General features: G+C 42.6%; 1 protein-coding gene across 2 annotated transcripts in view; it reads right to left on the bottom strand.

The window, feature by feature from the left end:
• ADAMTS17 (ADAM metallopeptidase with thrombospondin type 1 motif 17) overlaps positions 1–23,297 on the bottom strand; it is a 154,695-nt gene that overhangs the window by 71,719 nt on the left and 59,679 nt on the right. For both annotated transcript variants that reach the window (XM_088063372.1, XM_088063373.1), the window contains exons 9-10: positions 5,629–5,769; positions 4,221–4,371 (exon numbers count right to left, since the gene is read on the bottom strand). In XM_088063372.1, coding sequence (XP_087919498.1) covers positions 4,221–4,371; positions 5,629–5,769 — 292 coding nt within the window. The remainder of the gene's footprint in view (positions 1–4,220; positions 4,372–5,628; positions 5,770–23,297) is intronic.

Raw genomic sequence — 23,297 nt, 5'->3', positions numbered from 1 at the left:
TAAGAGAAACAGTGAAGCCAATTCTAGCTGGTTTAGTATTTCTAAAAACAATGCTATGTCAAAATTCATATTCCTAGCTACATCTGAGTTGACAGTGTCCCTGTCAGAAAACAAATCTCTTTGTAGCATTGCTAATCTCCTTCCAAGTGCCACTCCAGCCTCAGCCCAGTTCTGACTCAAAAAAAAAATAGCCGGATGATAACAGTTACGTAAAAACCCGCAAAAATGTGTTAATAATAAATAAGCCAAAAGGCTTATAAAACGAAGAGCCAAATGGATACATGAGATAGAAATCACATTTTTTCCCCCCATAAATATGATTTCAGTGCAAAAGCCTCTGTTGGTAAGCGTGCCAACCTGAAAAATCAAGATTAAACACACAGAATGTTTCCATGCAAGGTTTCAAATGTGTTTTGATGCATTTCTGGGGGTGAAACCACCATCTCTGCTCCCTGAGAGATTCAGCAGAAATCACCCATGCTATTCCTCTTGGAACAAACATACGGACAGCAAAGGGTTAACTCCTGCTCTTGAAGCATCAGCCTGGCTGGGGTTGGAGCTCTCTGCTTCCTCTCTTGGAGGGGTCAAATGAACTCACAATAGTTGATTCATAGCCCAGTGTGGAGCTGAAGGACAGAGGTCAGACAGGTTGAATTGCCTGTAATTTGCACAACTGCTCCCATGCTAGCCCTGGACCCACGTCAGCATTCAGCAGCCAGAGCCCCCAGGATCTCTGTTTGTGGTGCACTGATAACGCCCTGTGCAGGGCCAGAGGTGCATTTCTGTCCAGCTTTTCCTGCAATTATCATGATGTTGCTCAGAGCTTGAGAATGACACAGTCATCTACTTAACTTCTGCTAAAAGCAACCTGTCTCCCTCAAAATGAAGGCCACTGTGTAACCCCTTAGGCGGGCCAAAGCTCATCTGGAGACAGGCAGCATGCCTGGCATGGCAGGGCACACTTATACATCCAAGATAAGCACTTGCATGATCAGACCATGCCTGACATTTGCAATGGGAAAGATGAACAGAAAGCACCAAGGGAAAGCACTTTGATCCTTTTGCATATTCCAAGATAAAACTCTAACTTGGATATGAAGTGGGATCTACTGAAGGGTCTTGAGAGATTCATTAATATATGAAAAATCATAGAACTACAGAATGGTTTGGGTTGGAAAGGACCTTAAAAATCATCCAGTCCCAACCCCCTGCCATGGGCAGGGACCTTCCACTATCCCAGAGCGCTCCAAGCTCTGTCCAGCCTGGCCTTGGATACTTGTTCCCTGCCCTAACAGGAACCCAGGCTAAAAGCCTGATTCACAGCTCCTTAAAGAGGTGACATGCACTAGAAAATCTTACCCAACATTGAAGTTACAGGAACAGATCGTGAATTATACATCTTGGAGGTCACAGATTACAACAGACTATGGATCATCTGACTATCATAAACTCATTTTTCAGTATTCTACATATTAAAATGTAGAACGAAAGGAGAAAGGAATGTCGAGGTTTGGTGTATGTAAAGCTGATCCTTCCTCATATGTTTTAATTTCTGTTCTGTAAATGTGGAGCTGAATAGCTGCAGGATAGCTGGTTTGGCAAACTTATAAACCTGAAAGCTACAGATTTGTTCTAAGGCATCTGAGTTATCCTTAAAAACAAAATGGAAGAAGAATTTTGGGGATGCAATTTCAAATATTCAGATAAGGGTGAATATTCATGGATTAACTATCTTGTTGGACTGCTGTTGGAGGTCCAGCCACTGCCAAGCATTGAGGGACCTGACTCTCTGTGAAAGCAAAGATTACATTCCTTCAAAAAACTGGGCTTTGATGTTGCTAAAGGAGAGAGTTTACTGCACAGAAATTTTCTGCAGTTTCTCAAAAATGTTGAAATTTTGGAATCATCTAACCTCTGAAGTTTGCTCTAAACCAAATTGCATGGCATTTTTGGATATAGGGCCTCTGGTTTGCCTGATATAATTATGTAGCTCAACTATCTCTGAAGAAATATTGTAATGTAACTCTTTTATTATATAAGAAAATAGGCAGCAGACACATGTAATCATAAAAAGATTGAGCAGGCTCATTTCCTGAAGTTTATTTCCTTTTCGTAACAAATATTTACTGTCAAATGTTTATTGCTTTTACATTTGGATTTTTTTAATACTTTATTGAATTAAAAATACACATTACCATTGGCTAGAAGAGGAGACAGCTGTATTTGCCAATAATTTCTACAGCTAATGCCAGTGACTAGTGCCAATTTTTTTTTTGTTCATATTTTTGTAGACAGCTTTGAGACTTATGATACAAGTATTCTGCAGATGAGGCCTGAGGAACACAAAGGTGAAAAGAACACAAATTTCAGAGGTTTAAAAATCAAAAGTGATCATTTCCTCTAAAGAATTTCCTTTTCTTGCCATCAAACACCAATTCAAAGTAGTATAAAGGATGTAAATATTTGCTTAAATTAACAGCATATGACATAACTGATCCAGAGCTTCACAGGGTGAATGCTAATTCTTAATGTACATCTGCAACAGAAATAATTCTAAATAAGGGCTGCAAACTGGTTTTAATCTGCTGAAGTTCTACCAGGCTTTTCATTAGGAAGCACTAATGTCCTCACAAAATATGCTTCTTTTTCAGGAGAAAGGAGAGGCAGAAAAAGAGCACATTTTTCATTGTGTCAAATAAAGTGCCAAATAATTAGATTGGTGAAAAATCTTGGGAGACACAAACACCTGCTGTCTGTAGCTTGCAGAGAATGGTGCCTTTTGGCACATTATTCTGGCAAATAATGAGTCTGAAGCAATTCCAGACTGGACATGCAACTCCTGTGTGAAAAATGCTGACCACCTACCAGCGGGCTGACATTCTCATCAGGCACTGGAATATCCAGAAACAAAATGTTTTTTTATCACAACAAGAGAAATAGCAAAAACCTCTTCCAAGAGCAGTCCAGCTGGGTGACACCCACACAAGTGGAACAACTTGAGTCATGCTGGGTAGATCTGAGGTTTTCTTTACAGACCTATATTCTAATACTTTGCTTCCAGTACAGTAGTCCTGGTGGTCTGCAATTTCTTGATGGAGCTGGGAAATACAACCTATCCAGATTTTTTTCCTATTGTTTTATATTAGCTAGTTTCCAAGTCCAAAATAAATAAAACAGCTAATGTGAAACTAAGAGCATTTTCCCAGGACTTGCACGTGTTCAACAGTTTCAGTAATTTGGCACTTAGAAACCTCAGTTACCTCTGATTATTTTTTTTTTTCCTTAACACTGATTTAAGATCCCAATCTTGTTCAAAATGGGAATGAGGGAGAACAAAAAAATACAAATGGCCAGTTATTAAAATCAAGAAGCCTGTCTGCTTCTTTCCTGTCAGTACAGGAGGGGATGCTGCCAGCAGGTGCTGGTGACCCAACACAGCTTCATGATTTTTTTTTTTGTATCTCCAAGGCCACACCGGAAGCAGGCACTACCCTGCTCCTTGTCTAAAGCAGGGGATAAGATCTGCTCAGAATTAAAAGATCTGATCATATGTAAGACCTCAGGAAAATTTTAGCTGTCTAAATTCCAGAGGACGAATCCAACAGCCTCATCTCAAATACAACCTACTTCTAGACAGCAACAATCAGCTTTTCCATTTTGCCAACCAGCCATGATACAAGCCACGCTGCACTCAAATCTTGATTAAACATCGTGTTGCTTAGAAAACACACAGGATTCTGCACAGAATTCTGTAAGGCCTCATGAAACAAGCAGACATCAATATTTCTTCAGCACAGAGTTAAGAGGCAGCTCCTAAGAACACTGCAGTGGTCTGAAGGTGAAGTCTGTGAAACACCCAGCCAGCCATCTAAGCTGACTCTGTGGAAGTAGCCAAACACTCTTGTGAGGAGAGACTTTCACCTCAGCTGAACTTCCAGGAAAACAATCTCTACAGAGCATTTCAGCAAAACAATATCAAAAGAGAACAAAGCGCAAATACCAGTTTTTCTGAGTCTGCTCTGGGAGATTACCAAGGGCAGTGCGGGGAAAGAAGGGTGAGGCCTAAGCAGGAGCTGCCGACACGGAGCTCAAGGCCGCTTGATTTTCCACCAGCAGCGCTGAAACTGAGGGAAGTACAGACTCCTTTTCTCTTCCCCTGGGCTTGGCAGCTTTATTCCCACTTCCCACTTTGTTTCCAGCTACAACCCACGAGTTCTTACCTCCATATCTTTACAGAAGGTGGCGTTGGTGCCGAAAAGGATCTGGCACTGCTCGTCGGCGCTGTAGTGCATGCCCGGCAGCTTGTGAGGGAGCCGCACGGAATATTGGCTCCGGGGGTCTGTCACCAGCAGACAGGTGCTCACCTTGGACCTGGACAAAGGAAAAACACCTTTAGGGAAAGCACCTCTGAACTGCAGTGTTAGATCACTGCTACAGAGCCGCTGTCCTGCCTTTAACAGGGACTGTGAAACAGTGGGCTTTCCCTGCAAGTCTTCTAAGTCACTGAGAACTATGGATAGAAAGGTCCTTGGGAATTCCTGCATGACCCCAGGCCTCAAGGCAGGACAGATGACATTCCAACATTCTGGGTTAAACATTTGTCTAAACTGTTGCTAGAAATCTGACAGACTCAATTCAGCCCTCAGGCAATCCAGCCCAAAGCTTCACTAGCCTTGAAATAACTGCTAGAAAGTCTCTTCCATCATGTCTCACCTCAATCCCCGCAGCTGAATTTCGAGCCCTGGACATTTTTTCTTATCCATCACAGACATAAAGGGAAGATTTTTCCCTTTGCCTTCACAACAATCTTTTACAAATTGGAATATCACTGTCACACGAGGACCCAGACTCACCAGATGAGTTCAGATGCAACTTCTTTTTTCTAATTCATGCCTTTAATGTGGCAGTAAATATCCCATTTTCTTTCATTATTTTCCTTTCTTTCCCACCTCTAACCTCCAGAGCAGGAAATTTTCCATGCTGAACCCACTCCTTGCACAAAGCACTGTGCCAGGCACTGTTTGTCAGAGAGCTGCACTGTAGGTTTAAGATTAGAAGTGCAGAGTTCAGACAATTCCATTGCTTCCTGTAGTACATGAGCTTTAACAAGCAGCAGGAAAGAAATCTTTCCTGAACAATTCAATATGATGAGCTGAAACTTGAATGCAGTGGGAAAGAAGCTTATAGTGAACCATTTCAGACCAACACTCACTGAGGAGTGACAAAACACATCAGAATTATCTCCAGGCAAATTCAAATTCCAATAAAATAAAAGCTATTTAATAACACAACAGTAAAAACCATAGCATAAAGCTGCGACATCTTTAAGCAGAGATTTCTGCAGGCCACCTACACACAGATTTCTGTCATTGCAAAATTTGAAGGGCATTTTCTGTAAAAAGAAGGTGATAGGGGATTTTTTCAAAAGATGTTATCAGCACATTGACAACTGCACGTAATTCTTCTGCCTCTCTTCAACCTTTCAAGGGGCTATTGCAATGGAGACATTCAAATTTGCTAATGACACATGTACACTTCTTTAAAAAGAAAATTATTAATACTTTCATTTTAAAGCAACAAAGTGGATTCTTGCCTGGTAGGATTTTTGACACTCAGCACAACCCTTACTTTAGGAAGTTCTCGAGGTCGTCTCGGCTGCATGAAGACCAGGAAAGGTCACTTGGGTTCCTGCCCTTCACCCATTCACCAGACATAATGTGAGACCTCCCAGCACAGGGCTGATGATCGTCATCATGGCTCATTCCCATGCTGTTGGATTAGAACAATATAAGAGAAAAAACCTATCAATTTATGATGTGGGTTTCTCATTTCCCACTGCCTTTAGCGATGACATTCTCAGCAATTAACAGTTGGACAACAGGCTGCAAATACAACACACAATCAGTCATGTACTGCCCATGACACCTGTTAAATAAGTGAACTAGAGGTTCCTTTAATTTATCCATTGCCTTAATTTCACAAAGTGATTGGTATTTGTGTGTTTGAAACTTTTAAATGTGCATCTTATGGACTTTCCTTCCAGGGTTTATGAGAAGTGAACCTGCAGAAGTGAAGTAGCTCAGAGAAGGGGTATCTGCTGGAATATTTACTGAAAATTTTGGATTGCTTTCCCAAATCTAGTGGCTAGGATCCCTTCAATTACACTGAGAGAATGAGCTAGAGATGGGTCTACTTTGTTCTTGTATCAGTGTGAATTTGGAATACACTGTTAGGAAAAACATTTTTCTAAATTAGTGGTACTGTATCTAACTTTGAGGCTGATCCTTTTTTGAGTGGTGGGTTGGATCAGATGATCTTCAGCAGCCCTTCCAACCTAAATTAGCCTCTGACTCTGTAAAAGCAGTGCTTAGACTGGAGCCTGAGGCAAAGCCAAGCCCCATTTCTGCAAGTACTGTCCAAACAAGCACCAAGCCCCATGCCCATCTCAGCAAGGACAGAATGTGACCTACTCAGCAAAACAAACCATCTAAATGAACAGCAGATTGTGTTGTATAAACACATAGAAGAATTCAAACACATTCAGTGAGGATTTCCAAAAGTACTCAGAAACAGAAAAGTGTTACTTCAACCTCCATCCAACTTCCCTCTCAGGACCTATCATTAGGACCCTATCATTAGGGGAGTCTTCACCATAGGGCTGCTACAGCAGGTCCAGGTTCAAAATAAATCCCTGTTGCCACTATAGCAATGTGAGACTCCTCTGCTGCAGGTAAAACTTTGTGAACATGGAAAAATGGTGTGCCCAAGATCACCTGCTACACTCGGTCCTACATTAAGTCCACCACACCAACCTGCCTGGCAGTGAAATTGAGTCAAGGATTTTCCATCCTACTTCAAAATGAAAATTAAAATCCTTTTTCAGAATCATACAGAGTAATAACTCTTTGAAATAGTAACATTTCTCCTTGAGTTCCACGGTGAAATGGAAGAAAGGTGCCTTCTATGGCCAGTGTCACTCCAGTGTCACTTTCTAGCAAAACATCACCAATTTGGGGGTGAAAACACAGAATTCACAGGGTCTCTAGCTGGCTGGCTGGAGCAAGGCAGGAGCAGTCCCTTTAAATATGCACTGTTTAATCCATGCTATTTCCTGACAAATCTGAGGCTCCTGTTTGCTTTCTGACTGTGCTCTTGGCTTTGCTTCTCCCCAGTCGTGGGACTCAACTGTTCAGAGCCCAAACACGACATCCATTTCTACTTGCAATGAACCAAAACCCACTTCAGCACTTTGATAATTATGGCTTAGATTAAACCACCATCTCTGCTATTTTTAGCTTATAGTGAAGATTATATGGTGGAGTCTATTATTTTAGGTTTATCTCCAGGGACATTATTATTATTTCTAGCAAAACTACATTTAATATAATTTTTAGACTCAGTAGTTCATAGTTATTCTTGTTTTTAAACCTTTGTGGTTTTTGTTTCAGAAACATTAACATCAGGCGCATTTTGTTTGATGCATGCAGGAATAATCTAACAGTCTATTAGTAACTCTAACTTCAAAACAGTAAAGAGTGAAAATCCTGCTCCACTGAAGTGAATGGGAGTTTTGCCATTGACTTCAATGGAGCCTGGGTTTCACTCCAAATATTTTACCCATGTTGTTTCTGCACACAGAGAAAACTCCTCACATGCTAGGATGAAAGTTCCAGCAGTATTTCTCCAATGCAAATAAGCCCATCTAAAGATTGTGTTCCTAAAAGTCAGGAAAGGAAGAGCTCAGTACCATGAAGCTTGTCAGGAATCTTCCAGAACAAAGTTTGCCCAAAAATTCCAGTTTAGAAGGTTTGTGGGCATGCAGCAATCCTATTAACTTTTCTAAGGGAGAACAAACAGGTTTCCAAGGTATCTTGCAGCTTGTCTGCCTTGTGACTGCCACAGTCCTGAGACTCAAAGCTGAGTCCTTTTTGGGTTTCTACTCTGTTTCTGTGGGATCGGATCTGGCAGCCCTCCTGTTCTGGCAGCTTCCTGAATGGCCGCCTGCTCAGCACATCAGCTGTTCCACCTCAAAAGGCTGAAAACAAATTATCTTCCTGACTTTCCAAGTGCTTTAGGATCCCTGATTTTATCCCTTCCAGAAAAGACTAGTGTTTGGTCTAGGGTTGTTAATTAAGAAATACTTCATCTTTCTGATTACCTTCAATTCTTTTTTGTCAAATATGTTGAAAGTGATTTTGTTGGCAAAAAACAAGGGTAGCGCTTACTAATTAAATGTACATTCGTGTCCTTATCTTTATTTTAAACCTGATCTCATGGAAGACGTCTTGCCTAGGACAAATGCTGAGGCTGCCAGTCTTTACTCAGCTTTATTTTGCAGGGGGTTTGAGGCAGATAAAATGTATTCTCTGTAGAATGAATCTATATAAGAATGAATCAGAACTCACACTTCAAGTTATTTACAGGCTTCTTCTGAAATCCATTCAGTTCTTGTAAGTATGGAAATCTACCCATTTTTTAATTATTCCTGTTTTCTTAACAGAAATTCTTTTAAAAGTAATAAGCATAAAGGAATTGAGCCTGAAAGGAATACCTTTATTGGTATAAAGCAAAAAGAGCTTTGCCAGTTTATATTAGCTTGGGATCTGGCCTCAAGGCCCTCCTGGCCTCTCAGTGATGAGTTTCTGGTAGAATGAAACCAGCAACACCTTTGGAGCCTGTTTTAATTGGCAATGCAAAAATTTTCTCAGCATCTACTTTACCTTACAATGACTCACTTGAGAAAATGATTAAATGACCTGCAGGACTAAGGCATACCCTAGCATGCTAACACATTATTTTCTGAAGTTCAAGGGTCTCCAGCTACATCAAAGGGACCAGGTTTTCCTAAACACGTAGTAAATGCAATGCCATGCTGGTTCTTTTCACTAATGAATAGTCCCCTTCCTTTTAACAGAATAAATGGGACAGGCAGTGTGTGTTTGTACTAAACACCAGTGCAAACTGAATTAATAGTTTACATTTCATTTGTGACCATCTAACCTTACCTGCTATTCAGAATTCACGTGGAATTAGAAGCAGGTAATCAGTCTCTTGAAATATTCTGCCTTGGGAAGTATACATGAACTGATCTTGAACAAAGAGTTGATAAGAAAAGCTCCTAGATTAGAAGTAGCAATGTCAAAATGACACTGCACTGCCCTGAAAACCCACTGCCCTGTGTGCTCCCTGAGACGAAAATGTCCATTTTATTAAAGCCACAAACAGATGCTGCCTGTTACCCTTTACAAAGCCAACAGAGCCATTATGAATGAGCAGGACTCGGTTTCCCTTTGTGTTACTACCACAGTCATTCCTCCATCCTAACCCCTTGCAAAACTTCAGCCTTTCATTTCATCACATTCTCCTCCTGAAGACAATGAGATTTCACAAAGGCAAGCAAGGACAGCTCAGACTGTCAGGTCTTCAACTTCTTTCATTCAATGTTTACTGAGAGTAAGCACACTGGGACTCTGGTTTCACACCCCAGCTTTCCTAATATAAATAATGCATTGCTTACCAGTCAAAGACACCACGGCCTCACTGGAGGAGTCCTGCAGCACATTTACTGTTGCTCATCATGTGTGAGGCCAGAAACAAGCTGACTGACCAGTTTGAGTCCTGACTGTTAACATAATCACAGCAAGGCAAATCTGATCAGGAGTCACAGGGAGGCAGCAGCAACAGATCTCTTTGATGCAGTTTTTCGGAGAGCAAGGCTTTAAAGTAGCTAGCACTGCTATGAATAAAAAATAGCATGCAGTCTCTGAGAGCTCTGGCCTCCCTGAAGCCTGTGCAGCAATCAGAACTGGGTCAGGATGCCAGAATTACACTCTGAGCCTGAGCTGGCCAATTTCTTGTGTAATTCTTCTAAGCTAAACTCAATTACCAGCCTGTTTTCCCACAGCAATGCTGAATGAATGCACTTGCTTTGTTTGTTTGGGTCATTAGTGGAGTTTCTCCTCTAGACAGTTAATGTAACTAAACTGCTCTGTTTACCCTTGGTGTGTTTTCCGGTGTTTCCTGTTATTCTTTACAAGCCTGAGCCAAAGTGCACCAAAGCCTGTGGAAAGCCTCCTACTGCATCCAATGCCCTGCTGCACATGAAGGTTCTCGAGGTCATGTACACAAATCTTCACCAGAACCACTGTGACCCTTAGTAAAAACCCCAAAGCTGAGCTAGAGGATAATGCCAAGGGCTGGGAGAAACTGATTTAGGAGATGCTTAAAATCTGTTCAACAGCTGCAACTCTGGCTGGTAAGAGACCACTGGAGAAATCCTCAGGACTGTTACCATTCACTCTCCCTTAGCAGGGAGAGATATGAAGTTGGGACAAGAGGTAAATTTGATAGAAAATACCAGCAGCAGGAGCACTTTTCTTCAGAAAAAGGGTAGCAACTGAAAGAAAGAAATATGAAGAAGGGAAGCCTGAAAAAAAGACACACAATAGTGGAAATGCCATGAAGTAAGACCACCTCCATCACCTCCCTCTGAAAGTCAAACCATTCCATTTGCCTGCAAATAATTCAGTGTGAGTCAAATGTTGGATCACTTAAGAAACTCGTGGCTATCAAGGCTACCCAAGGTGTCCTGGCTGTCACCCCAGCTGCTTATTAAACATGCATGACAAACAATTGATTTCTCTCCACACAACTGCACTTACCTCAGCCACCACTTCTCCAAATGGCAAGGAGGATGTCCAGCTGACAAGAAGGAAATAATGACAGCGGGCTGTCTCTCACTCCCACAGACAGAAATCCAAAGGAGCCTTTCCAAAGAACCAGCTTACAAAGAGCTGTAACTGTGCAAGCTCGGCAACACATTAAATAGGAAGAGCTCCTTGGGCCAGCCCTGCACACCAACATGGCCTCACAGAACTGAGCAAAGAGCCCATTACAGCTTTATCCCAAATACAGGAGAAGACAGAGATGTCTCATGCTCCAAGTGGAAAGTTCAGTGGGACCAGTAGGGTTTTGACATTTTTGGCTGATACTTGATTGCTGGACAGCATGTTTTCTCCACCTGTAACATGCCTGACCCTGCAGACGTTCTCCAAAAGGCTTTGTTTCTGCAAGGGAACGTTGCTATGAGCTAGGCAGTACCAGCCTTGCACGTCACCACTGACCTTCTGAGAAGAGAATATGAGAGAAGTCATTCCCTGTGACCCAACTTGCCATGACTCACCCACACGTAATCCAGCGTTAAATGTAGAACCAGGACTAAGCATAAGATTTTTTTCTAAAGCCCACTGGAGAAAAATAAATGCAAAAGGAGGGCAGACTGAACAACATCATTGTAGAGTGGGAGAGGTAAGGGAGAAGGGGAGCTGTAATTTATCTGCTCTGACATGTCAGTGTGGGCAGGATGGCAGTGCCCACAGAGGACAGCTATTTAGACATGCACAAATGCCATCTGTTTTTTCCATATGAAGGACAAAATTCATCCCCATCCCACCTCCTCAGGTCTCAATGAAGGTTTGAAAAGGGAATCCCATCTCTGCAGTGCATCCAGCGTCAACCACAAAGGAAGACACTGGTATGGAAGGAGGTTACACAGGGTGTGTGGCTGGTAGCTGTGAACATTAAACATGGCCATTAAACTCAAATCCGAACAGAGGATGTACATTAACATTAACATTGGAGTTCTTAACAGCTCCTGCCTGGTTCTTGGACTGAACCAGGAGTGGGAGACAGCACCCCACATCATCCAGCCTGTGAGCTGTCCACTCCCAAATTGAGCTCAACGTTAGGAATTTTTATTAACATTTGAAATCAAAGCTGCATCACTGGAAAGATGCCTACTTCTGAACTGGTTCAACATGTTTAATGTTTCAATATAAAATGCTGATCATTTTGCAAGTTATGAGGTTTACATCCAGTTGAGAATAAAGATGTAACAGAGGAAGGAGTGAAATGGGGGTGTTCATTTCAGCTGGAACTGTAATAGGAGCTGCAGTGCAAAGTGAGGACAGTAACTTTGAGAGGGTGACCCAGGAAAGCGATGCCTCTAAGACAGGCAGAGATTGTCAGAGATGTCAGAGGGGGCCAAGGGAGGCTTGGACAAATCAACAAATCCTGGGAAAATGCTGAGGTGAGCTGAGCTGTCATTGAGGGAGGAGGCAAGGAAACATCTTGTGCAACCTTCCTACAAAACCAGAGGCCACTGAGACCATTGGCTTAATGGAAAGCAGGCTTTTTCACACTCCGCTTTTCAAACATGTAAACACTGTCTCTTAAATATGCTTTGACTATTCCAGAAAGTGTCAGGAACACATTGGAGAACTGTGATGAAGAGGGGGAGATGATCCTACTTAAAATATTTGAAGTAACCAAGGCTGGTCATTGTATACACAGTGTTATCTAGAACAGAGGTGTTCAGGATAGGTGCTGTATTTCTGGGGTTTTTTAAATCAGGAAAGTCAACATTTAAAGGGAGCCATGACTACTGGACTCTTGTTTTCATAACCAAGTTTATGTCACTCTCCAATAATGAAGTAACCAGATATTTTATATGGTTATCTACTCATCAAGCAGCCAAGAAGTCAACAACAGCGAGTGAGAACACACGAACGCCTATGGTGAATAACAGTGTGGAAAGCTGTGGTTTATTCAGCTGCATGACAGATCCAGCCCTTTATGATATGGTTTTCATTTAAAAAGAATTAGCTTTTCTGCCTTGGAATCTGGAAGGCGGCAAAGTACGAGCTTGTGTTGCAAGGGACAGAGAGCACATGAGAGTGACATGGCAGAGACACTCAGTGGCCATGAAGAACATAAGAAAATCATTTTAGGATCCTCTCCCCAGCAACATCACATGTTCACATGATTGACTCCTTCCTCCAGCAGACATTTGTTCATGGGATTCTCTCTGAGCAGCCCTTGCTGTTTCACAGAGTGGGTGATTCACAGCAGGACAGGCATTGCCTGACGCATTCCAGCACCTTGGGTGAGATGAAGGGATCCAGCTGCAAAACAACTGAACATCCACCATTCCAAGGGCCTCTCTCCACTGCTTCTGATTTCTAGGATGTGACCCCTGCATATCAACCTTTTCCTGAAAAAACTTCAGAGTTTCTTCTAAGAGCTGTCAGGTTCTGAGCTACAGGGACAGAAAAGGGAGTGCTCCACCAAATACAAAGTCCTACAAAATGCTAAAGTTGATCCATATATATACAAATAAATTTGGCAGAAACTCAGCATTGAAGAGGTAGAATTACCTCAGGAAAACACCCTTCTGCCTTCGGATGTCAATACTTCCTCCTTTCTGAGATCCATTTAGCATCTTAAGTGGATCTCTCCTGTCTCCTTCCTTAAAGTACTATCCCATCTCCATGCAGGCATCCAACCACATGCTGAGCATTTCTACACCCTCACACATTCTTTGATACCTGCCAACAACACACAGCAGATTTCTGACACAACAGCATCAGTAGGAGTCAAGGATTGCTTTAATTCCTTCAATCAGTCCCTGTTGAAGAGCTGAATATAAATATATCCAAAAACACTCACTGTACAACATGGATCAGTGACTCTCTGTGGGAATCACTTGTCTCACACTGGCTGTTTGTCATGATCACAGCTGAGCTGTGACCCTAAAGTAAGAATAAATTTATCTGAGGATGTCTCCACGAAAATATTCACCATAAGCTGTTTCCTTGCCCTCCAAGTGATTAAATCCACTTCTTGGACATACAAAAACCTTTCGTTCTCGCTTGCTTCAATCTGGTTTCAGAACACAGAGAACTGTTGCAGAAGGAGCACAATGATTATGAATGAAGCAGTGGTGGGCAGAGAAGGACTGCTCATTGCACAGAGGCTGCTGTGCTCCATCTGTAGCTCCTTGTTTTTGGAAAGCACCCTGGGGCACAGCAGAAGGAACAAGCTGAAGGGTAACAAGCTGTTTGCTTTCAGCACTGCCTGAAGAGGGTGAGAACGAGACCTCCGAAAATGTGACATGCATTTCCTCAGAAGATGAAAAGGGAATATAAATTGTAGGGTGGAAAAAAGACCAAACCCCGGGATAGCTGGGTGGGATTTCCCACCCGCGAGGGAAGAGAGACAAAAGCTCAGTGAGCACTGACAGCCCTGTCAGTCACAATGTCAGAAACCCCAAGGGAAGCTCTGTGTGCAGTCACTTTTCCAAAACTCCTGTGAAACCACTGAAAGCCTCCAGTCAACTGCATTAAATGACCGAGTGCCAAACCTGAATGCAGAGCTACAACACAAGACACCCTTCAAAGAAAACCAAGGAGAGGGGAGAGATGGTGTGGAATATTTGCCAAATACGTGCAACACAAATAACCCAGATGTCCCACACCCTGTCCCATCAGGAAGCCACCCACAGCCGAGCGCTGGGGAAGTGGGACAGCCTGGGGAATGCACTGTAGGAGTCAGGAATCCTGGCTGCCTTCCCCACACTGGGAGATGAATTCTCCATCCCTGGAGTTGGGAAGCAGGAGATGGCCAACATCAAAAGACAAAAAAGGTGTGAAGTAAATGCACTATATAAATTTTACCAGCATCAAGCGTTCTGCAGTCCCCAGAAAGGCAGTGGGTATATGTTTTATGGCTCTCAGAGCAGAAGAAGTCCTTTTCACAGAAATATTTTTCATCCTCTTTCTTGGTCTGCATTGTCAATCACTGTGGGCTCACAGATTCAGTGCAAGAAATCCATCCTTATGTGACCCTCTTACACTGATTCACCAACACAACAGGTGACTGCAGTGGACAGTAACAAACTTCTGGGTCCTCTTTTTCTTCCAAAAATGAGAAAAACCCACCAGAACTGATCAGGAAAAAAGCTGCATAGGAAATGCATGATCCAGTTCTAATATTTGGTTTCCAATAGTGGCACTTTCATATGCCAGCTCCATAAACTCTCAGGATTTTTCATTTTTGGTCCACCTGGTAAAATAATCTATAATACCAGCACCACCTGGCCTTGGCTGTTCGTAAATGATTGCAGAAGTTCAGCAAGTTATCTCAGTTTCACTCATTTTATCAGCAGGGAGAGACTCAATATCAAACAGGAATGCTGCAAATTATAGCTTGGTATCAAAGCAATTTGGAAATGATATGTTCAGACCAATACTGAAGTGAAATTCTTTGGGTAGTGGGTGTGCCTGGTTGCCTACAAACCTCAATGCTAATAAAGTTAAGTTTGCCTTAATATTGTCCAAGGAATTGACATGAGGAAAGTAAAAAGTGACTTGAAAAGACACTCTTGCTTTGAATAACTTTGGAACATGTTAACATAGACAAACAACAGAGAAAGAAAAAGTCTATTATTTTCATAAGATACTGTTTTAGAGGGTCTCTAGCCGGTAAGAGGTGCAGGGTGTGTGTCATTTTAAGTGGTGACAGCTTTCTGGAGATGTGCACAAGCTTTTCTCATGTTGGAGAAACAGCTCCAAAGGAGCTGCAGGTATGGAAGGCAGCACTTAACGTATAAAAATAAAATATGAGTATCTTTTCCTAAGAAAAACGTCAGTTTTTTCTTTGACTGGAGAAAACCCTCAGAATCATATCTGGGTTAGTACTGGAAATGTGTTAATAACAGTGAAATAATGGAAAAAGAGGTAAAATACATACACAGTGGAGGTGATACTTGAAGAGATGGGAAGCGATGCTTGTGCACACAGGTAGGAAAGCTGATGACAAAGTCATTATTATAATGATCCTGTAGGAAAATCCAGTTTGCAGCATTTCTTCAAAGCTAGTAAATGCAGGCAATCTGCACTTTTCTCAAAATTTGACCACTTCTGACCATGGTGACTCATGATGGATAGTAGGGAAGAGTTCTGCCTTCTTGGACTAAATCTACCCCAAATTACACAGCAAATAGCTTTACTTGAGATAAAGGAGGAACCAGACAGGAAAGAATTCACCCATTGAAAAGTGCCAGTTGTGTTTTCAGGAGGAAGAAAGGAAGCTGTGCTTTTCCTTTGAAGGAAGGACACTTTCCCTAAGTACAGAGACTACCTGAACTAAGAAGCAAACTGCTTCTAGGAAGCGTTTCTTTATCACGCAGCCTAGTTTTACTGTGTGCAACTAAAATGAATATTTAAAAGCTAGATTAGAAAGCTGCCACTTCGTTAGATGTCTCCAGAATGATGCTGGAAAACAGCAGTGTGGGAGGAAAGGAGCCCAGCAGGGAGCAGGTGGAAGAGCCAGGCAGGATTTCGACTGTCACTGGCAGGTGAGATACAGCTACCAGAGGGTGGACATGAGAAACTTCTGAGAGCACAAACTGTCCCAAATGTGGATAAGATGTGGTGCATCAGGTGAGCATCCCCGTGGGTTTTGGAGCAGAGAAAGAAAGTACAGTGAAAAATACTCATTTTTAAGGCCCTGAGCTAATTAGAGCCCAACAGGAAGGAAACTTTTCAAGCAAGTCAGAGCAAACCATTATGATCAGATTCCTTTTGCTTTTATTTGCTTTACCTAAGCAAAAACAAAAGCAGAAGACTGTGGGCTATTCTCTTTTTTATGGAAACTGGGGTTCAAGACACAGACAACAAACTCCCTGCTGGGCTGGATCCAGCAACGGAAAGAGGCCCAGCATCCGATGTAGGGAGGATTTTGCAAATGGAAAGGGATCACTGCGAACAACGCAGGCCTGTTTATTTCATTTCTCCAGTAAACTCTTTTTTGCTGAATTTTATTTCCCAACACAACTGTTGGCCAAGAGGCAGCCAACCCTGTTCCACCCCAGCACATGCTTCCACTGACGTAACAGCTAAAGGGAACCACATTTTTAGAGGCAACAACATTTCACTGCTGGTGACTTACTACCAAAGGCTTTTCCAAGTGACAGTCTAGGATTTATCACCTTCCCCAGCTCGGGAAGTCATTTTCACCTGGAACCTGTTGAACTCAGCAGGCCAGGCAGACAGCACGGGTTACAGGCTATTGGAACCCAACTGCTAATGGAAAAGTAAATATTTCATCTAGATCATTGCCCTTGTATAAAAACAAATTATTATTTGGTAAATGGCACTTACAAACCTAATATTTCCTGTGCTGGTGTGCAGTGGGAGGCTGCACAATGGGGACTTGTACTGTCCCTCTGTTTGGGTCACTGGGTGCACTAGGCTGTTGCCAGCAAAGCCAGTGGAGTATGAAACCAGAACCCTCATGGCAGGAAGCAGATGCAAGGTTTGCCAAATCATTACAGCCCAGCTACTTAACACAGCCCTGGCTTACTCAGCAGAGTAAGCCTTCAAAAAGAAAGGCAGAGCTGGCAAAGCTACAAAGCTATTGATTAAACAAAAATTGCATTTCTAAATGGCTGTCATTCGCCTGTTTGGTGCAGTTTTATTAAGTAAAGCTGTACAAGATGCTCAAAAACAAAGAAATTAGTGGGACTGCAAGGGAATGTTGCTTCCCTAGGGATTACACAGAGATCCTTCACAAAGCAGAGAGTAAAACCATAGAAACCCTTGCCCAGAACTAATGTTTGCCACAAGAGTGCAGAAAGCAACGGGACGTGGACATTCCCACGCCCAGTTCCAATGTTATTACATTGCAGTACTGTAAATAAACCATCAAATTTGGATGGTACAAAGGTGAAACAGATAAACATGATAGAGGGAAGGTACCCTCCCACCATGCCAGGATTAGCAGGTTCAGTAAATGCACCTGGAAATATCTTGCAGCTTTACATAAAACTAAAAAACCACACCCAAACTGAGGCCTATCCGGAGCACAACACTACCAAACCCCTCCACTTCTCCTCCCCAATATTATTTTTTTCTGTGTGATTTTTGTATATCATTTTATTTTCTTAACATTTTTTTTTTCCTCTGCATGATCCCACTGCCACTGCAAAAACAACCTGCCAGACAATACCACAGGGATCTTCTATTTCTGGGACTCAACTTACTCAGGTGTCCTGCACTGTCTTACAGTGGGACAACACACTGTGTTTGGTGCTGCTCCACCACTACCTCCTTCCCAGGTTAAAGCATCCATGCTGGCAGTAGTCTCCACTGATTTATTTTTTAAAAAAATATGTTTAAACCTGTCTTTGATCGCTGCTTCCTTTTGACTAACTCAGGACATGGTTTTCAGAAAGTTATTATCAAGCTACTAAGGAACATAATAATAATAATAATAATAATATTAATTTGTTTTATCTAAAACAGACCCCTCAGTGTGTTACCAGAAGTAGAAGAAGCATCTCCTGATATTTTAGGACATACCTATTCTTTCTCTGAACCAGAGCCTGTTATTAAATAACTGCTTTGCTTAGATCATCCCACTCTAATGTACAAACACATATGATGAAATAGGCAGTGTTCCATTATATCCTCTGGAGTTGTACAGAGAAGGGCAACTTAACTGTGAAAATGTGCTTGCAATTATCTGTGGAAGAAGAATGAAACCTGGGAGGAGGGGAGCACGAAAAGGGAGCCTGGGAACACAGAGAGAGAGACATTCCTCAACAGATTTACAACACAAATGGCAGAAAATAAAATTAGCAACTCCAGGGTGGGTACGGACCGCTGCCAGCATTTTTGGCCAGCCTCAGGGTATGTCTACACAGCAGCCAGTCACTCCCAGTACTCCTGAGACTGCAATATACTGGAACAGTTACGTCCTCCTGTGAGATTTCAAGTGGGGATTCTGGCACCAGGAGACTAGAGCTGGGGCAGGCACTGCCTGAATTCAACTCTCTGGCTACTCAGGAAGTCCTGCTGCAGCAAAGTCATTAATACCTGAGCTTGCTAGAACAAAGCCTGCACAAGATTGCCTCTTGCTCCAACGTTCCTTGAGATCCAACTGCCCTTGATTTTCCACCACTCCAAATGCAGAGATGTGAGTTCTGACACACAGCGTGGTCAAAAGGGCCACACAGCATTTATGAAGGCACTGAGGGAACCACAGCTCCCCAGCATAAGGCAGGATCTACACCAAACAGTGCCAGCAGTTCCACTGGAGAGGTTTATCCAGCCACTGGACAGATCCTGGCAGCCACAGGCTACATCCCTGAGCCATCCATAACTGGATGGTACCCTACAGACACACAGGATGGGCACCTCTTTGCAACAGTTCTCTCTTACGGTAAAATATTAATTCACAGGAGCAAAAACAATGCCTGTGGGCATGTGTTATAGTAGAGTCTTTAACTACATGCTGAAATCCTACCCTGTGAATAGAAGTTTGGCCTCATTTGCAGTACAGAGGGAGCAGAGCTATAACTGAAGTTGTCTGGATAACCCTCAAACTGAGATTTTAGTGCTTCTGCATGTTTGATTTATGACTTCAGTAATGTTGCTTTTCATGGTGTTTGGGAGGTATGAAGTAACCTGGGGACACATTGGTGCATTTCTGCAACAGCAACAAAGAAAAATGTTCCACAGAATTTCAGGTCAGGCAGAACCTGCCTGACAAATGTGGGACTAACTCAAAGAAACACAAAAAAGAAAAAGAAGCTCAGGTGAGAAATTTAACAAAAAACCCATCAGAGTTAATGTTTAAAATCAGCCAGGACAGAAACTACACTCAGCTGCCTCCATTGGTAGAGGTCTGAGTTCAAGGGTTAGACTGTGCTGAGCTGCTCTGAAAAAGACAGAGGGTTGTTGGCATTTTTCTTTCAAGACAGCTTCTCAGCTGCCACATCCTGCACCTAAACGTTGCAAACCCAGGATAAAATTATAGAATTTTTAGCAGAGGTCCCTCCATTTCTCCATGGCTTCCAGAACCCCTCCCTTTGCCCATCACCATGATTTGGCTGTCTGGCTCCAATGCTGCTGGCACTGTTCTGACTGGAATGGCAGGACAGGCTGATCCAGAAAAAGATACAGTTTTCTGCCAGCAGTGTGCACTCTGCAGCATTACCTGTCTGCACAGATCTGTCGCATTTACTGGGGTGGTCCTCAGCTTCCACACAAAACTTTTCATTTTTAAAATGCATTATGACCAATTTTTTATAAATTGCAGGGCAGAGAGAAGTGGGACAATTTCCTGGTTGGTCTCAGAAATCTTGAGTAGCTGCACCACAGTGACTGGGTTTTGCTGGTGTAAATTGTTACAGGGCATCATTCTGCACCTCTGAGATCTGCTCAGGGACATTCCTCCTCAGCCTGCAATGTTCTCACATTCTGGCACATCTGCATGAATCTCTCTGCTGGACACAGAACTGCACCCAGAACAGGGAGGGCAATGTTATTCACAAGTCCATCAGCACAAATACCAGGCCACAAAGGGAACATCCAGAGTGTTTTTCCCTTACCTGCAACACCACAATGCTTGAGACACACCACAAAGGCCATACTTCATCTTGCAGCAAATAGTTATGCACCCTGAAGTAATTTTAACCAAGCTAGAGCTATCAATACCTAACATCTAAAGCAAATAAGCATGCTGGAGAGAAACCTGCTGGTTCCAAACCCTTCTCTCTGATTCCAAGCCCTGAGCTGTTTGGTTTGTTCATTATGGGCTTTTACCTTTGGACTCATTTTTGTCCTCATCTGTTTCAGCTTCAAGTTTGAGGCCATGTGGTTTCAGGCTGTTGGCAAGAGGCAGCTCCTTGCTTATTGTCAGTTGATTTTAATCCCCTTTCCTAAGGGCATCTGTGGCTCCCAGCCACACCACCTCGGGCTATTCTCTCCCCATCCAGGCACTGCCAGGTTCTGCTGGCTCATGAATGGGAATCTTCCCTCCTCACCCAAGCCTGTCCCCCATCCCACAACAGGAAAGCTGAGGCTGTTGAAAGAAACAGGAATGGCAACAAAGCTGGTATTGTTGTCCTGAAAAACCACTGGCTGCAGCCCACCCCGCTCCGTTCGGGGGATAACGGATATACGGATGAATCACAGCTTTTGTTTCAAAAAACTTATTTGACTTTTTCTTTGGAGAAGGACTTGAAAATGGTAACAAAGCCACTGCTGTAGGCAAAGAGAGAACTAGGAGGGGGGAAGTGGCACTATTTTTCTGCAAGTCGGTTGTTCAGGGTGGTCTTTGGAGTGTGAATCTCAGATCAGCCTCACACTGGTTCATGGAGGCAGAGGAGGAGGGAAGCACCAGTCAGAGCCCTGACATTTTTAAGCTTTTACTGATGGACTTGCCCTGCAAGTTTGAAAAGGTGAGAACAAGAAATGCTCAGTGTTCATATTATATTTCAGTGTTCATATTATATTTATAATATGAAGACCTCAGACTTGTACATTTTAAGACTTCAGTGACCACTGTGATCTTGGGTCTTCAAGGACTCCACCCAGAAAACCCTGTATAAAATTCAACAAACTCAGGTTACACTCAAGTGTGTTGTTTTAAAAGCCATCCACTATTGACCCAGCTGACTGAAGTAACAAGGCTTGCTGAGGGTCCTGTCTTGTGTGGAAAGAAGTTTATGATTTGCAGCCTCAATACACATTCACTGAGCTCCCGGTCTGGTACCTTTTTGTAACAGTAAAACTCTTCTCTTGGAACCTTTCTAAAAAAATTGTATCTAAATAGAGATGGATGTTCCCTTTATGTCCACGGACCAAAACTATCAGTACAGACTTGATTTAAATACAAATGTCACATCTCTCACCCCATCACCAAGCAACAACTCCACAGGTTAAACCTGAAAATGAACTTTCATCCTTCAACTTTCATAGGACCTATTTCATCCTAATTGATCTATTTAATAGTGTCTCCATGTTTTCACAGTGCAGCTGTCCGGAATAGTGTTTTTTGCAGTCAGTCCAAATGACATTAGTGGCAGATTAGGAATCTGACACATCAATTAGTAATCCATTCACTTTTTCCAAAGTCCACATCAGAAACTATCTGTGAATGCCAAACTGGGCTTGTGATCTCCACAGACATTTGTTAGTCTTAAGGAAAGAATAATAAATCTCAGCTTTTCTACACTCATAAGGAAATCAGACTTCAATAAAGCTCAAAATTATGGCTCTCCAAAATTTATATTTTTGCCAATATGGATGTAAGTTTTGATTGGATTTTGTTTTAAATTAAGAAACTTGCACCTAGTTTTCCTTGGTTTTCATTTTTAAAGTTCACATCAGCTTCTTTGTGTTCATGTCTGCAATGGGTTTCCTTACATTTCACTCAACAACTTGGAGTTTTTAAGTAAAGTCTGCGAAGAATTTTTCTATTTGCACAAGATGGGCTGAAACAGGACTGCTCAGAGCATCTTACTGCAGGTCAACACCAGAAGAATGGAACCTGATACCTTTTAAGGTCAATGAAAAAGATTCTTCTTGGTCTCCAGAAAGGCACCAGTCAGCTGGTCAGAGGCTGAAATTAGTCACTGGTGGTGACAGCACAGAGGGATGATTCTGATGCTCATATTGAGGGGTGACAGATATGGCATTTACCCTCCTCTGTTTTGATTTGGCAACACTGGAGGTTGGTTATGCTGCTGGTGGCAAGGCAGAGGGGGCAGAAGGATTTGCCCCAGTGTGTGACAGAGAATTGCAGCTCTTTGTGGAGTAAGATAACCTGGAACGTGTCCCTGAACACTTGTGGCAGCAGAATCCTCCCAACAGCTTTTACAACCTTCAGCTGGAGCACTCCTGGCTCCAGTGCCCTCCCAGAGCCACATTACCCAGATGCCTTGGGTCCCTAAACTGGCCCTTACAGACACTCCACTCCCCTCCAGTACTCTTGAAATAGTTTTCCAAGATGAAGGCAAAGAAAGAAAACCAGAAGAGGAATGACATTATGTTCTTACCACCAAAACTGCCCTCAGAAAAGAAAATGGAGTTTGCAATTTTCTGCACAGATGGAGAGCTGTATCTGAAAGCATTACATCCCCTATTTATGATGGGGATATTTTTCAGCAAGGCATTATTAGAAGGAAGCTTGTCAGCTCTGCTGAGAAACTTGGCAAACACTAGGGCAGACCAGTCTCACTCTTTCACACAGCTGGATTTTCTGCAGCTCAAGTATTTTTCCCTCTTGCTTTTGGCCCATCCAAAGATGAGTGCTGAATTTCCCTTAGCATTACCCACAGGTTAATTTGTTATTAAGTTTAGGCTCAGTTTAACATCTTGGCATGCAATCTAAATAAAACCAAAACCAAATGTCCTTCATTTCTGCCGAAACCACCCTCGGTTTGGCTCAGCTGCCGTTGGTGTCACTGGAGGGTGAACAAGAGATTCATTTTTGGTAGGTAACCTAAATATCCTCCATGCAACTTTGAAATACATTGCCATAAAGTAATTATTTGTCAAGGAATGAGATTGGCCAGAACCTGAACACGCTCCATTGGCTCTGACTTAGCTGTGAAATACTTCTTACTGCAGGAAAGGAAGATACACCAGACACGTGAGCTGTAGGAAGGG

The sequence above is a fragment of the Pseudopodoces humilis genome, chromosome 16 (genome assembly GCF_049639895.1).
Source record: "Pseudopodoces humilis isolate 2021_Gansu_Grassland_sample_001 chromosome 16, ASM4963989v1, whole genome shotgun sequence".
NCBI lineage: Eukaryota > Metazoa > Chordata > Aves > Passeriformes > Paridae > Pseudopodoces > Pseudopodoces humilis.
The sequence above is the reverse complement of the archived record's forward strand: the minus strand, read 5'-3'. Positions and strand labels throughout refer to the sequence as shown.